This window comes from Mustela erminea, chromosome 6, assembly GCF_009829155.1.
Source record: "Mustela erminea isolate mMusErm1 chromosome 6, mMusErm1.Pri, whole genome shotgun sequence".
In the NCBI taxonomy this organism is placed as follows: domain Eukaryota; kingdom Metazoa; phylum Chordata; class Mammalia; order Carnivora; family Mustelidae; genus Mustela; species Mustela erminea.
In genome coordinates, this window is record NC_045619.1 from 53955063 (window position 1) to 53971132 (window position 16070).

Consider the following 16070-nt stretch of genomic DNA (forward strand, 5'->3'; position numbering starts at 1 on the left):
ATCTCTCTCTCTGTGTCAAATAAATAAATAAAATATTAAAAAAAAAGAAATGCCATAAATTTAATCTGTCACATTAGCAGAGTAAAGAAAGTCAAATGATATGATATCTCTGTTGCAGAAGGCAACTGATAAAATACATAATGAGTTTAGTAAAATAGATTATAAAGTGCAAAAATTATAGCAGCATACATATGGAATACAGATTTCAACATAATGCAAAGTCATTTGGTGTAAAAGTAAGGTTTTTCAGCAATGTTGTGTAAACAATGGAGTATTAACAGCATTAATAAATATATACTTTATACTGTGTACAAAAATGTTAAAAATTGATCATCTTTAAGTGTAAATTATAAAATTTGAAAAAGATATATGAGAAAATATGCATGGCCTAAAGTTGGGCAAACATTTCTTAGAACACCAAACACATGATGCATAAAAGAACAAATTAATGAAGTATAGTTGATCAGGATAATTTCTACTTTTTGAAGAGAAAAGAAAGAGAAGTCATAGCCTTGGGAAGAAATATTTGCAAAACATACATCTAATAAAAGCCTTACTACCAAGAATAAGGGATTATTCTCAAAATACAATAACAGAAACTAAAAATATAAAGCAATATAAGCAAAATATTTCAATAGATAACTTCATTAAAAAGCATATATGGGAGGCAAATGAATACAGTAAAAGATGCCCAACACTATTAGTCTTAGGAAAATTCAAATTAAAAAAAAAAACTATAGACCAGATGTCCCTATTTTTCCCACCAAATAGAGCTACCCCACCCCAGGCATTAAATACAAGACAACATAAGAAGATTCAGACAGGTGATAAGAAAACTAACAGAATCAGGCACTCCAGACCCGAGGAATGACATGGTGGTGAGTTCCCTAGAATTTTTCTTTCCCTCACATGTCCCAGACTGGCTCCCAGAGAGGCTGGCAACTTACAGACATCAAGTAGTACAGACAACTGCCTCCAAAATATTTTTATCTCTTAGTCAAAATAATGGAAAAAAAATGCTAGAAAGAGAAAATTTTAGATATTAAGTGCATTATTCCAATTAAAAAAACATTGACTATCCAACAAAAATATCACTCGGGAATGCAGGGGAAATCAAGACATTCTGAGATCAGAGAAAACTAAGAAGATGTGTCAACACCAGACTGTCTCTGAAAGAACTGCTAAAGGGAATTATTTAAACAAAAATTAAATGATAAAAGAAGGAATCTAGAATCATCAGGAAGAAGGAGACACAAAAGAATAAAACTACCATTCTTAGGTCTATTGGACTTTGCTTCACCTCTTGTGTTATCTAAATTCTTTGATATTTGAAGCAAAATCATCAGTTGAAGAAAAATTATAACATCCATGTGATTCTCAATGTAACTAGAGAAACATTTAAGATAATTATAGTAGAAATGAGACACAGTAAAGGGACATAAAGGAAGGAAAGGCTCTACATTTTACTCAGAGTGCTGTGGGTTGTGAAAAACTGTGTAGACTGATATATGTGTATATAGTTATCTATACAGGGATATCTAATATTTTTACTATTTACAGAAAGCAGATTAGAACATATATGACATATATAAAAATTTATATGTATAAAGTTATGTATGAAGAAAAGATTACAGTACTGTAAATTATGCTCTATCAATAGATCATGATGTAGAAAAATGTAACCTTCACTTTTATCTCAGAGCATCATAAACACAGCATCACAAAAAATAAATAAACCTTAATTAAAAGTTAAAAATAAACAAAGAAAAAAGTAAACCCAGGGGAACCTGGGTGGATCTGTGGGTTAAAGTCTCTGCCTTTCGCTCAGGTCATGATCCCAGGTTCCTGGGATTGAGCCTCACATTGGACTCTCTGCTCAGTCAGGAGCCTGCTTCCCCCGCTCTCTGCCTGCCTCTGCCTGCTTGTGATCTCTGCCTGTAAAATGAATAAATAAAATCTTAAAAAAAAAAAAAAAAGAAAAGAAAAAGGTAAATCCAGGAGGTAATATAGGAAATTATATTCAAGAACTTTGACCAACTTCTGAAATAGGTCCAAAATAATCACTAACACCCAGAATAATCAATTGGACCATGGTAACATTAAAATTTTGGTCATTAAAAGACTTCAATAGGGCAATAAAAATGCAAGTCACAGCTATTTCCACCTCATAAACTCAAAAAAGCTCTCATATCTAAAATACGACAAGGTCTTAGAAGGGAAAAGAAAACATCATCTAGGAGAAATGAACAAGAGACACACTTGAGTACTTCTCATCCTCACTGAGGAGAATGTCCAAATGATTCATGGCCCACAAAAATGATACTGTTATATGACCACCAGAACTTACTGTATTAATTTTTCTGAGACTATTGAGTTTTGGATAAAAGAACTCTTCTGTACAATGTGTATTTATGCAATAAACTAGAAAAGTGTATGGATAATTAGATATGCTGACAACACAAAAAACTTTGAGCATGCAATTTCATACTAATGAAGAAGAAAATGTATTATAATTGTATGTTAATACAATTATCATGCATATTATACATAAATTTTTTGTTATGACAAATGCAATATTTATAATCCATAAATATACTATATTCTATGTGGTTAGGTATAATAAATTATTATAAATACAATTTGTAAGGAAAAAAAGATATAAAGGCTGGGGTGAGTGGGTGGCTCAGTTGGTTAAGGGTCTGACTCTTGTTCTCAGCTCAGGTCATGAGCTCAGGGTCATGAGATCCACCTCTGAACTAGGCTCTGTGCTCAGCACAGAGTCTGCTTGAGATTCTCTGCCTCTCCCTCTCCATCTGCCCTTCCCAACACACTCTCTCACTCACATAAATAAACTAATATTTTTTAAAAGACATAGAAAAGACTTTTCATAAAATAATTTTTCATAATGCCCACATTCTAAAAAGGAACTAAATTTCTGAGGATAGATTCTCAGAAGGTCCTATTCATACAAGACAGAAGCAGTAAAAATTCACAAACTACAGACAAACGCAACGGATTACAAATATCAGATGAGTGAAAGGAGACACACATAAAAACACATACTGCATAATTTCATTGCTGAAGTCCAAAAATAATAAAAATATTTCATAATATTAAAGTGGGAAGGGCTCCTAGAGGTTCTAAACTTCTCTTTCATGCTCTGATTTGTAATTACATGGCTGTAGCTACTTTCAGCTCAATTGCACAATCATATATTTAGTTTCCTTGATAATAATGGTAAAATTAAATAGTAAAGTTATTTCAGGCAAAAGAGCATCTTTGGAAGCACAGTTTTCTATGAAAAACAAGACCGGGAAAATATCAAACGTATCTTTTTTTTTTTTTTTTTAAACTTTTTTTTTTTTTTAAAGATTTTATTTATTTATTTGACAGAGAGAGAAATCACAAGTAGGCGGAGAGTCAGGCAGAGAGAGAGAGAGAAGCAGGCTCCTGCTGAGCAAAGAGCCCGATGCGGGGCTCGATCCCAGGACACTGAGATCATGACCTGAGCCGAAGGCAGCGGCTTAATCCACTGAGCCACCCAGGCGCCCCTCAAACGTATCTTAAAGGTATAAAAATATAAATAAAATATCACAGAGTCAAACTGTGGAATACTAACAGATGTTAAAATAAATAAACTAGAAATATGTACAAAATATGGATGATCTCTCTCTCTCTCTCTCTCTCTATATATATATATATATATATTTAAAGATTTTATTTATCCATTTGAGAGAAAGATAGTGAGAGAGAGCATGAGAGGGGCGGTCAGAAGGAGAAGCAGACTCCCTGTGGAGCTGGGAGCCTGATGTGGTTCTAGATCCCAGGACTCTGGGATCATGACCTTAGCTGAAGGCAGGTGTTTAACCAGCTGAGCCACCCAGTGCCCTCTACAAATATATTAACTGGTAGGCTTTCAATAAAACCTGGAAACATTTGAAATCTTACCATTTCTTCTTCATTCTCTATGTAGAGCAGGGTAGAGTTCTTAGAAACATAGGACAGGGGCGTCTGGGTAGCTCAGTGGGTTATAGCCTCTGCCTTGGGCTCAGGTCATGATCTCAGAGTCCTGGGATTGAGCCCCACATCGGGCTCCCTGCTTAGCGGGGAGCCTGCTTCCCCCTCTCTCTCTGCCTGCCTCTCTGCCTACTTGTGATCTGTCTGTGTCAAAAAAATAAATAAAATTAAAAAAAAAAAAGAAACACAGGACAACAAACTCTCATTCCATGATTTTCTTTCAGTGCTAATGTAATAGCAATTGTTGGAATACGTAATCCACTCTTTTGGACAATGACCACATGGATCTACTAAAGAAATATTATGAGATATTATCCAAAAAGTTTCACATTTTAAAAATTGCAAATTTACAAATTGCATATGTATACACATATGTATATGACACCCATGTACCCTCACAGCTGGCAAAAATAAAACACACACACACTATCAAAAGAGTCAGGCTTCCCTCCCCTAATTTATGTGCCCATAAAAGGCAATAACACAAAAAGTCCATATCTACATGTCATTTGAGTCATTGAGCAAAACCGCTTTTTTGGAATTACATAATGATTGATCTCCTGTCATAGCAGGAGGAAATTTGAAGCAATTGGTAACAATGGGTATGGTAATTTTAAAGATTTTTTTTTTTATTTATTTGAGAGAGAGACAGTGAGAGAGAGCATGAGAGAGGAGTAGGATAGAGGGAGAAGCAGACTCCCTTTGGATCTGGGCGCCTGATGTGGGACTAGATTCCAGGACTCTGGGATCATGACCTGGGCCGAAGGCAGGTGCTTAACCAACTGAGCCACCCAGATGCCCAATGGGTATGGTAATTTTAAATGAGGATTCCTTCATATTGTTTCATAAGAAGGAATACTCTCTTATAATCATTACTTACTAACATCTACTTTCTGCATTTTATAATATATGTTTCCCCTCAATCTCTATGATGATTTTGTACAGCCTAGATGGAGACAAAATATAAACTGTACTACTATCAAAAGTAGTACATACATTTCTGGATTCTTGTAACTGGGTACGAATTGTTGTGCTGTGGTGTTCCACTACCTAAAAATAAAAATTAATCCTTGTAATACTTCTAGTTTTTCCATTTGAAACTTGGTGTATGTTTTAAGATTAGAATATTCTGGAATAAAATTGATTTACTAAAATTAATAATATCATTAATATTTGAGGCTAAATCAATCCAAAACCTTAAACAACCAAACATCAGCATCTCTTAGAGTATTTCGTTTAGCCAGTCTCAAGAATTAACTTATGTTTTTCAATTATGTATATATGTATATTTTCTACAATCACTGTTATTTATACTTTTGAAAAATCAGAAAAAGCATTCCACATTTAGTCTGAATGCATACATCAAAAGCAAAGTTCCACTTTCTTATGCTTGTAATGCTTAGAGGCACTGATGATCATTAAAATGAAAAGATTTCTCATAAACATTCAAAGATTTACTCACAGGGAAGAGAACTTATCATTCTAGCTACAGTATAGGTCACGACAAGGCAGGTGGTTCCCAAAATCCCAGCAATGAGCTTCTCTAGAGATGACAGCAAATCTGTGGGGAGAGAAATGAAACAGTGAAAGGATGGATGGATGAAGACCTTAGTTTAGACAGTTAACATACAAGACAACCAAAGATGCACAGGGAATCATAGGTATAAACATGGACCACAAACCCATATCTACCATTGTAATCTTTCTAGCCATATGCCATTTGATTTTCATTAAACACAATGCTCCATGAGTTGTTGGTCAAAGACTGAATTACAAAAATGACTGAGTAAAGTTAGTCCTCAGATATCAATGAAAACACCCTATCCCAACTTCAAGCTCTCACCCACAAATGAAAAATATGTGAGATTATTCCCTACTCTTCCCCACACATCTGCACCCCAAGTTCACATCATAGAGCAGTTGTGCCTTGTGCCTTACTGTGTGCTTTATTTTTGCAGTGGTAGTTCTTGTCATTCCCTTGCAGGTCTTCAGACACATTTTGAAGATTTAATTCTGCACAGATGACTCCCTGATCAGTTACTGAATTAGGGCTTTTAGTGCCCTTACCTTTCAACTGTTGTCTTCTTGAGTTCTTTTTTTTATTTTTATTTTTATTTAAATTAATTTTTTATTTTTTATAAACATATATTTTTATCCCCAGGGGTACAGGTCTGTGAATCACCAGGTTTACACACTTCACAGCACTCACCAAAGCACATACCCTCCCCAATGTCCATAATCCCACCCCCTTCTCCCAAACCCCCTCCCCCCAGCAACCCTCAGTTTGTTTTGTGAGATTAAGAGTCACTTATGGTTTGTCTCCCTCCCAATCCCATCTTGTTTCATTGATTCTTCTCCTACCCACTTAAGCCCCCATGTTGCATCACCACTTCCTCATATCAGGGAGATCATATGATAGCTGTCTTTCTCTGCTTGACTTATTTCGCTAAGCATGATACGCTCTAGTTAATCTTGCCATTTGCGACAACATGGATGGAACTAGAGCGTATCATGCTTAGCAAAATAAGTCTTCTTGAGTTCTTAACCAGATTTGGTTCTGAGGGGTTTTCACTTTGGTTATTCATTTCAGCAGCTGAGAGATCTCAGGGCCTGTGCTGTATGGAAACTGGACTGACGTAGCTGACAAACGGTGCAGGTAATGAGAAGAACCCTGCTGGAGTCACACTGGGTGGAGTGTTAGATAAGTGGTAACACTCTTTTGCAGTTGAATGAAGTAAAATTCTCGTTCTGATTTCCTCAGAACTTGAAATAAGTGTTTCATCAGAGAATAAGTGATTTTTAAAGTGATATTTTAAGTTCTGCAATATTATTGATTGTAGCCATGAAAAGCAATAAATTAGTGAGGAATAAAGAAACTCACAAAGAATGATGCCCTCATTGGCTTAAAGTCAATTTCCATAGACACACTGTTAGAAAAACAAGGGTTAAAACTAAAATGCTGTTATTAGGAAATGAGATTAATTTGTATGACAATTTTTAAAATCCATGAATGGTTAATGATTGAATGTTCTAAAGTAATTGGGGTAATAATAGTATTAGAATATGCAGGAAATACCTACAGTAAATTAGTTTTATTTGGTGACTTATGCATACTTAGTAAAAGGGGATGAGGTCTTATTAAATGACCTTTCAAATTGAATGATTATAGAATTCTGGAAATCATTAAATTTTAGAGAAATAATGTACATTGTAAAAAATGCTACATGGCACATTGAACTTATCCAAAATCTAAACAATGGTGTTAGCATACACAGGAAATTCTTGCAGTAAATTAGTTTTATTTGGTGACTTCTGTATACTTAGTAAAATGTGGTGAGGTCTTATTAAATGACCTTACATTTTGAATGACTGTAGAATTCTGGAAATAATTAAATTTTAAGGAAATACTGTGTATGGTGAAAAATAATACATGACACGTTGGGGCGCTTGGGTGGCTCAGTGGGTTAAAGCCTCTACCTTCGGCTCAGGTCATGATCCCAGGGTCCTGGGATCGAGCCCTGCGTCGGGCTCTCTGCTCAGCAGGGAACCTGCTTCCCCCTCTCTCTTTGCCTGCCTCTCTGCCTACTTGTGATCTCTGTCAAATAAATAAATAAATCTTAAAAAAAAAAATACTACATGACACACTAAACTTATCCAAAACCTAAATAATACTGCTGAAAACCAAAAGAAGACAATAACAGAAAAGATTTCTGTAAATCCTTATTTGACACCAGAAAAGGGAAAATGAAATGACCAACATATGCAGGTATAAAATGATAAACAGAAGTAGAGATCATTTGTGGAAGAATAGTGTTGGTATGAACTCAGAAACAACCTATGGCTGTCAAAGGCAGTGAAGGTGGTTTTATTGTGCAAGCAATTGTTATAACTAATATAATCTAATAATTCACATAATTAGCTCTGCAGTCAGTGAGCTCTAGAATCCCTCCTGGCTCTCAAAGTTACAATATGTGATCTTTTAAAAGTCACTTCGTGTCTAGCTATCTAGCTTACTAATCTATCATTGAGATAAAAATTTGTATGCTCTAATACATGTAAAACACTTAAGATTCAAGCAGACTTTTATAAACTCTTAATAATATATTATTTTATTTCTATTTTTAACCCATTGCCATACTATTGTTTCTGATTCATATCATACTATATACCATGATCCACAGGGCTGTCTTCATCAGTGTGGTAAAATCTTTTGCAATTTTTTGTTCATATTTTTTAGAAATCTTGTCTTTATTTAAGGTAAGCTTAAATTAGCATATTAGGAAACTTACCTCCTCCTAATATTAGGAAAAATTAAACGGTTTTATTTAAGAAAGTATATGAAGAATTATATTTGGCCTTCATGATTGCATGATTTTATTTCAAGAATGTATTTTTAAAGGCTGGGCTAAATATCAAGTAATACATGAAATTATTTCTATGTTGATGGCAAATCCAAATTAACTGTTCCTTGTCATGCATGATGTTTATGAGATTTCACGTGAAGTTATATGCATTTATAAACCTTTATCATCTTTGTATGTATACACTTGACTACTTCTCCACAGGCAAGAATATGAATATTTTAAGATATTCTCTGACATGTATCATGTCTATTCCTATTTGTTACCCGAGTTGTTGGAATAGAGTTAACCAGTGTTCTCTGTGATTTCCTTGTGTATTAGTTGTATCCCATCCAGCATCTGTATCTCCCCACTAGGTAAGGCGGCTAGGAGACGGCAGCAGAGAAGTGACACATACCTTCTGTTGACCAGAGAGTTGGGCATCTTCCAGAGGGAGACCAGGTTACTCTTGTAAACAGACAGTATCTGTGGTCTTCACAGACTGCCGGCCCTGTGAGCGCTCAGAGTGAGGCAATATTGGAAAAAGTAGATTTCTCATCAATGTGTCGCTTAAAATTTGAACAGGAAACCCTTACACTTGGGCCATTTCGAAGACACTATCTCATCACACACCCCCAGAATGTCTGAGACTTTCAGCTTGTAGTGTATTAGTTAATTGCAACGTGACTCTGAGTAATGTTCATGTTCCACAAGATATTGGGGTCAGAGGCTTGACCACCCATGCTGTTAACTTGCTTCTTTCTCAGTCACAAGTGCTGAAACTTGAAAATTCAGGTCTTTAAAGAGTATCTTGGATCTGTCAGTTCTATTTTTACACATTGCTAAGTCTTGGCATAGCATGCTTCTTTCCCTTACACTCTCCTTATGTCATTTCTATTATAATGGGAAAAATCTGAAAACATCATCCCATTAGAATAGGAAACTACTGATATTTATCTCCAACTATTTTGAGTAACTACTACATTTTCAACTTCATGGTAACTGTGGCTATTATTAATTCCCAACTGTTCTCAATTTCTCAGCCCTAGTTCTTTAGATTCCTACCTTCAATTTTGTTATTTGTAAATAACTTATTTAAATTTCACATGATAAAAATAAATGTCTCTGGGAAGGGTTAAAACATTAGACAATATTCACTATATTACCATGGCAGAGGTTACAATTTTAAGTAACTACTCATGACATTATTCATTGATTCATCCTTCAATCATAACTAGTTATCTCTTTTAAAAGGGACATTTGACAATTAATGACAAAAAAATTCTAAGAATGTAGGGGGAAACAAAGCTAATTTTTAAGCATTACTCTTAACCAAAAAATAAAACAGCAGAAAATGTAGACTTTTAAAACACAGATATATGACTATGAACTCAAAAAGAAATAAGAGTGTCTGTGTATCTCCGTAGGTTAAGGTCTGCCTTTGGGTCAGGTGTTGATCTCAGGGTCCTAGGATTGAGCCCCATTTTGGGCTTCCTGCTCAGCAGGGATCCTGCTTTTCCCTCTCCCCTTCCCCTGCTTCCGCTCCCTCTCTCTTGTGCTCTCTTTCTCAAGTAAATAAATAAAATCTTAAAGAAAAAGGAAATAAAACTTCGTATTATCTAGTTTGCATCAAATGTAATTCTTTTCATAATTCCTCCTCTTGTATCACGAATTGGGTTAATGTGTACCTATCATTCCTAAAGAACTTAAAAACAGAAGTGTCATATCCAGCAATTCCACTTCTGGGAATGACATCCCCCCGTTTATTGCCTTCTGTTTATTGCACTTAGGAGATGTTATGTGTTTTACACATCGAAGGGTTGTGGTAACTCTGTGTGGAGCAAGAGTATTGCCACCGTTTTTCCAAGAGCACTTTCTCACTTCATGTGACTGTCACATCTTGATAATTCTTACATGTTTTTAACTTTCCCATTATTGCTAAATTTGTTATTGTGATCTGTGACTTGTGATTACAACTTGCTCAAAACTCAGGTGATTATTAGCATTTTTCATGAATAATATATTTTTTAGATAAAACATATACTTCATTTTCTTAGACATAATTCTCCTGCACACTGAATAGAATACATTATAGTGTAAACATGACTTTCATATGCACAGGGAAATCAAAAATCCATATGACTGGGTTATTGTGACATTTGCTTTATTGCACTGGTCTGGAACCAAACCCACAGTATCTCCAAGGTACGCAGCATATATCCAAAAGAAAGGACACCACTATCTGAAAGAAAGCTCTCTAGCCCCGTGCCCATTTCAGCATCATTCATATTAGCTCCAGTAGAGAATCACCCTAAGTGTCTACAAAAGAAGGATAAATATAGACAATGAGGCATTTGTGCAGTAGGTTATTATTCAGACATGAAAAAAAGAAATCTTATCATTGGCTTTTTTGTTTGTTTGTTTGTTTCATTTTTATTTTTTTTTCCATACAGGTGTAGAATTTAGGGAATAATCACTTACATAAAACACCTAGTAGTGGGCGCCTGGGTGGCTCAGTGGGTTAAGCCGCTGCCTTCGGCTCAGGTCATGATCTCAGGGTCCTGGGATCGAAGCCCGCATCGGGCTCTCTGCTCAGCAGGGAGCCTGCTTCTCTCTCTCTCTCTCTGTCTGCCTCTCCATCTACTTGTGATTTCTCTCTGTCAAATAAATAAATAAAATCTTTAAAAAAAAAAAAAAAAAAAAAAAAAAAAAAAAAAAAAAAAAAAAAAAACACCTAGTAGTAACCATGACAAGTGCACTCCTTAATACTCCTCATCGATTTAACCCTTCCACAGTCCCTCTCCCCTCCAGTAACCCTCAGATGGTTTGCCTCTCCTTTTTTCCCCCCATGTTCAATCATTTTCTTTCTTAAATACCACATAAAAGTGAAATCATATGGTATTTGACTTTCTCTTACTGACCTTTTTCGCTTATCATAATACTCTCTAGCTATATCCAAGTTGTTGCAAAGTCAGTATTTCACTCTTTTTGATGGCTAAGTAATATTCCATGGTAGATATGTAAAACCTTTATGCATTCTCCATTTGATGAACATTTGGCTCTTTGGTAATTTTCTTATTGTGGATAATGCTGCTGTAAACGTTGGGTGTATGAATCTATTCAAATCTGTATTTTTGTATCCTTTGGGTAAATATCAACAAGTGCAATTGCTGGAGTATAGGGAAGTTCTATTTTTAACTATTAGAGGAGCCTCTGTACTGTATTTCAGAGTGACCACACCAGTGTCCATTCCCACCAACCTTGTGGGAGAGCTCCCTTCTCTGCTTCCTCTCCAGCACCTGTTGTTTACTGTTGTTGATTTTAGCTATTCTGACAGGTGTGAGATCATGTCTCAGTGTACTTTTGATTTGTATTTCCTTGATGATGAATGATGTTCAGCATCTTTTCATGTGTCGCTGGCCATCAGGAAATCATCTTTGGAAAATGTCTCTTCATGTCTTCTACCCATTTTTTAAACGGATTGTTTTCTGGGTGTTGAGTTTTATAACTTCTTTACATATTTTGGATGCTATTGCTTTAACAGAGATGTCATTTACAAATATCTTTTCCCATTTCAAAGACTGTGTTTTAATTTTATTGATTGCTTCCTTTGCCATACAGAGGCCTTTTGACTATAGCTTTTTAATACAGCTTGAAGTAAGTAATTGGGGTGCCTCCAGCTTTGCTTTTTCTTTTAAGGGTTGTTTCGCTATTGGATGCCTTTTGGGAACCAAACAAATTTTAGGATTGTTTGTTCTAACTCTGTGAAAAAGGTTGTTGGTATTTTGATAAGATCTGCATTAAGTATGGAGATTTCCTTTGGGTACTATAGACATTTTAATAAAGTTTGTTCTTCTGATCCATGAGGATGGAATGTTTTTACATTCTTTGTGTCTTCTTCAATTTCTTTCATTAGTATTTTATAGTTTTCTGAGTGTGGACCTTTCACCTCTTTGGTTAGTGTTATTCCTTGGTAACTCATGAATTTGGTGCAGTTAAAAATGGGATTGATTCTTTGATTTCTCTTTCTGCTGCTTCAGTACTGGAGTATAGAAATGGAACAGATTTCTGTACGTTGATTTTATACTCTATGACTCTACTGAATTACTGCCTCAGTTCTAGCAATTTTTTGTTGCAGTCTTTTGAATTTACTCTATACAGTATCATGTCATCTACAAATAGTGAAAGTTTAACTTCTTCTCTGATGATGTGGATGCTTTTTATTTCTTTGTGTTGTCTGACTGCTGAGGCCAGGACCACCAGTACTATGTAAAATAACAATGGTCCCAGTGGTCATCCCTATCTGTTCCTGACTGTGGAAGAAAAGCTCTCAGTTTGTCCCCATTGAGGATGATACTAGCTGTTCATAGTTCATATGTGGTCTGCATTACTTTGAAGTATGTTCTCTTTATCCCTCTTTTATTGTGGGAATTTTTTTTTAAAGATTTTATTTATTTATTTGACAGAGAAAGCACAAATAGGAAGAGAAGCAGGCAGAGAGAGAGGAGGAAGCAGGCTCCCCGCTGAGCAGAGGACTGCCCCCCCCCCCATGCAGGGCTGGATCCCAGGACCCTGGGGTCATGACCTGAGCCAAAGACAGAGGCTTTAACCCACTGAGCCACCCAGGTGCCCCTGTTGAGGGACTTTTAATCATGAGTGGTTGTTGTATATTATCAAATGCTTTTTCTACATCTATTGAAATGATCAAATTGTTCTTAACCTATTTTTTTCAATGTAGTGTATGACATTGTTTGCTTTGTGAACATTGAACCACCCTTGTAGCCAAAAATTAAATCCCACTTGATTCTTTTAATTGTTGTTGCATTTGATTTGCTAGTATTTTCTTGAGAATATTTGCATCCATGTTCATTCTGCATATTGGCTTATCGTCCTCTTTAACAGTAGAGTCTTTATTAAGGTAATGCTGGCCTCACAGAGTGATTTTTGAAGTTTTACTCATATTTCTTCCTTTTTTTTTTTTTGGAATGTTTTGAGTAGTTGTTGGAAAATGTTTTAATTTACCAGCATTTTGGAAGACAATTAATGAAATCAAATTCTGGATGGCAGTGTCTTTTCCTTGAGATGAATATTCTATTATCTCCTAAATTTCATTAACTTGAATGAATTTCTAGGCATATAAAGTGTTGTTATTCTCTCATTGCTTTCAATATTTATTTATCTGTTTCAGAAGTATGACTACAGTGTGCCCACATGTGATCTAATTATTATTATTAATTTTTATATTTGGTTTTGCTGGGCTTCTTGAATTTAACCTGGTGTTTTTCAAGATAACTGAAATAGCTTCAGCCATTATTTCTTCAAGTAATCTGCTAATTGTTTCCCTCACCTTGTACTATCCTAGTTATACATGTCATAACTTTTGGTATTATCACATTGATTTCCCTTGCAAAATTTACTTCTCATCACCTCTCAGATTGCACTATTATTCTTATTCAATCCAGAGTATTTGAGGGGGACAAAAGATAGATATTTACATATTGCTTTAGGAGGGGACACAAAGAACCAGTGTTTGCAATTAAGGGCAGAACAACACATTTCAGCTGGCACTGAACTTGGAGCTGGATGCAGGGCTGCCTCATGACCTTGAGGTCATGACTTGATCAGACACTTAACTGTGCCACCAGGCACCCCTCCATGACTATTTCTACTCTGACTACACACTTGATTAACTCCCTATAAATACTGTTCTGTGTGTATATTAAGCAGCTTCTCTCTCACAATCCCCCTTCTCCATGGTGAGAAACACATATGTGTAGATGGGATACTCAACACTGGAAGGAAAAGGGCATTTCATTGTCTTAGGCCATTCACATTGAGAGGGATTATTGACAGATAAGATTTTATTGTCATCGTGTTCCCTGTGAAGTCCCTGTTTCTATGGATAGTCTCTATTTCTGTTCTGTATCACTCTTGGGGTCTTTCTCTTTTTATAGAACACCCCTTAATATTTCCTACATAGCCAGCTTAGTGGTCACATATTCTTTTAACCTCTTCAGGTCCTGCAAGCTTCTTATCTCTTCATCTGCTCTGAATGACAGCCTTGCCAGGTAAAGAATTCTTGGCTACATATTTTTCTCATTTAGCACCCTGAATATGTCTTTTCAGCCCTTTCTGGCTTGTCAGATTGATGTGAACAGGTCTGATGTTATTCTGATGGTCCTCCTTCTTTACATAAGGAATCTCTTCCTCCCAACTGCACTTAAAATCGTCTCCTTCATTCTAAGATTTGCAAGTTTTACTAATACATGTCTGGGCATTGGTCTGCCCTCATTGATTTTGGGGTGTGTCCTCTCTGCCTCTAGGACAGGATTACTTTCTTCATTCCCCACATTCAGGAGCCTCTTGCCTACAAATTGGTCAAATATATCTTCTAGTCCTCTTTCTGTTTCCACCCCTTCAGGGACCCCAATAATTCTGACATTGGAATGTTTCATTGTGTTGGGGTCCATTATCAAAGGAATGAGACTGAGACAAAGTTAAAGTTATGCAAAGCTTTATTCTATGCCAAGCATTAGAAGTCAGAGTGACTGAAGAGAGCCATGACTCCCAATTTTACAGGCTCAAGAATAGACTGACCAGTCAGGGCCAACTCTAAAGGGAGTGACCCTTTCCAGCCTCACAGACTAACTTTAATAGAGCAAAGGCCATGTGGTTAAACCTGGCCACACATAGGTGGCCAATGAGATTGTAATATACACAGAAAGTTTCATAGTCATGTTAGGCCACATGCAGGTGCCAATTGAATTACAATTTACCCTATAGTAGCTGTTTGAACTAGCCTTTAAATCTGGTCAGAATTGGCACCCACGTTTGGTGCCCAAAAGGCGGGGTTTACATTCTTTGGTGGTTAGGGAGATAGTATGTGTGCTTTTTACTGATTGGATGTCTCCACCTGGCCTGACTTGTCCTTGTATTCTGGGCTCTGTTATTAGGAACTGGCCGACCATATTTTACTGGTTTTCTTGGTCTTGTTTCTAAGCAAGTTCCTCTGCGGAGGAGAGTCAATTTAATTTTACTGCACAAACAACAAAATGGCTGTTTAACCGAGATGGAGTCACTCTAGCTAAGTAGGCCCTTACACATGGCACCATTTATTTCTCTAATTCTGTTTTCACAGAATTTAAACTCTTTGTTCCAGGACTCCTGGTCCTTCCTTTCTATCAGTTTGTCTTCAAGATCACAAATTCCTTCTTCTGCTTCCTTTACCCTAGCTGTTAAAGTATCTAGATTAGATTGTATCTCATTGATAGCATTTTTAAGTTCTGCCAAATCTGGTCTAATTTATGCCCTTAATGAATCTATGTTGCCATTAATAGTTTTTTCTGGTCTGGCAATTGTCTTCATAACTACTACCCTGAAGTCTATTTCTGACCTCTTACTTGGATCCATATCCATTAGATCTGTGGAAGAGGCCATTGTCACTGGATCTTTTCTTTGTTGGGAGTTCCTCCTCCTCGTCGTTCTGTTGAATTGTGGTTGAGAGGATGTACAGCCAAAAATATCAACCACTATCCAGGCAAAGAGCACCCTGGGAAGGTTTGGAGCAAACAGATGTCCCCACCAAAAAGAAAGGAAAAAAAAGTTCCAGCCAAAATGAGCCCCAAGAGTAAAATGTATATAGTACAAAAACAAAAACAAGCAAACAAATAAAAAGACAAATAAATAAATAAATAAAAGGGGGGCTGATGGGAA

General features: G+C 36.1%; 1 protein-coding gene across 1 annotated transcript; it reads right to left on the bottom strand.

Annotated features, from left to right (window-relative positions):
* Positions 1-1988: 1988 nt before the first annotated feature.
* On the bottom strand, positions 1989-15794 carry LOC116593479 (NKG2-A/NKG2-B type II integral membrane protein-like; the record flags this gene model as incomplete). Its single annotated transcript, XM_032347754.1, has 7 exons — positions 15758-15794; positions 5944-6057; positions 5480-5578; positions 5014-5067; positions 4204-4307; positions 3949-4011; positions 1989-2027 (listed from the first exon to the last, which is right to left on the bottom strand). Coding segments are annotated over exons 1-7 (510 nt in total), but the record flags the coding sequence as incomplete, so codon positions are not given.
* Between the last annotated feature and the right edge of the window lie 276 nt (positions 15795-16070).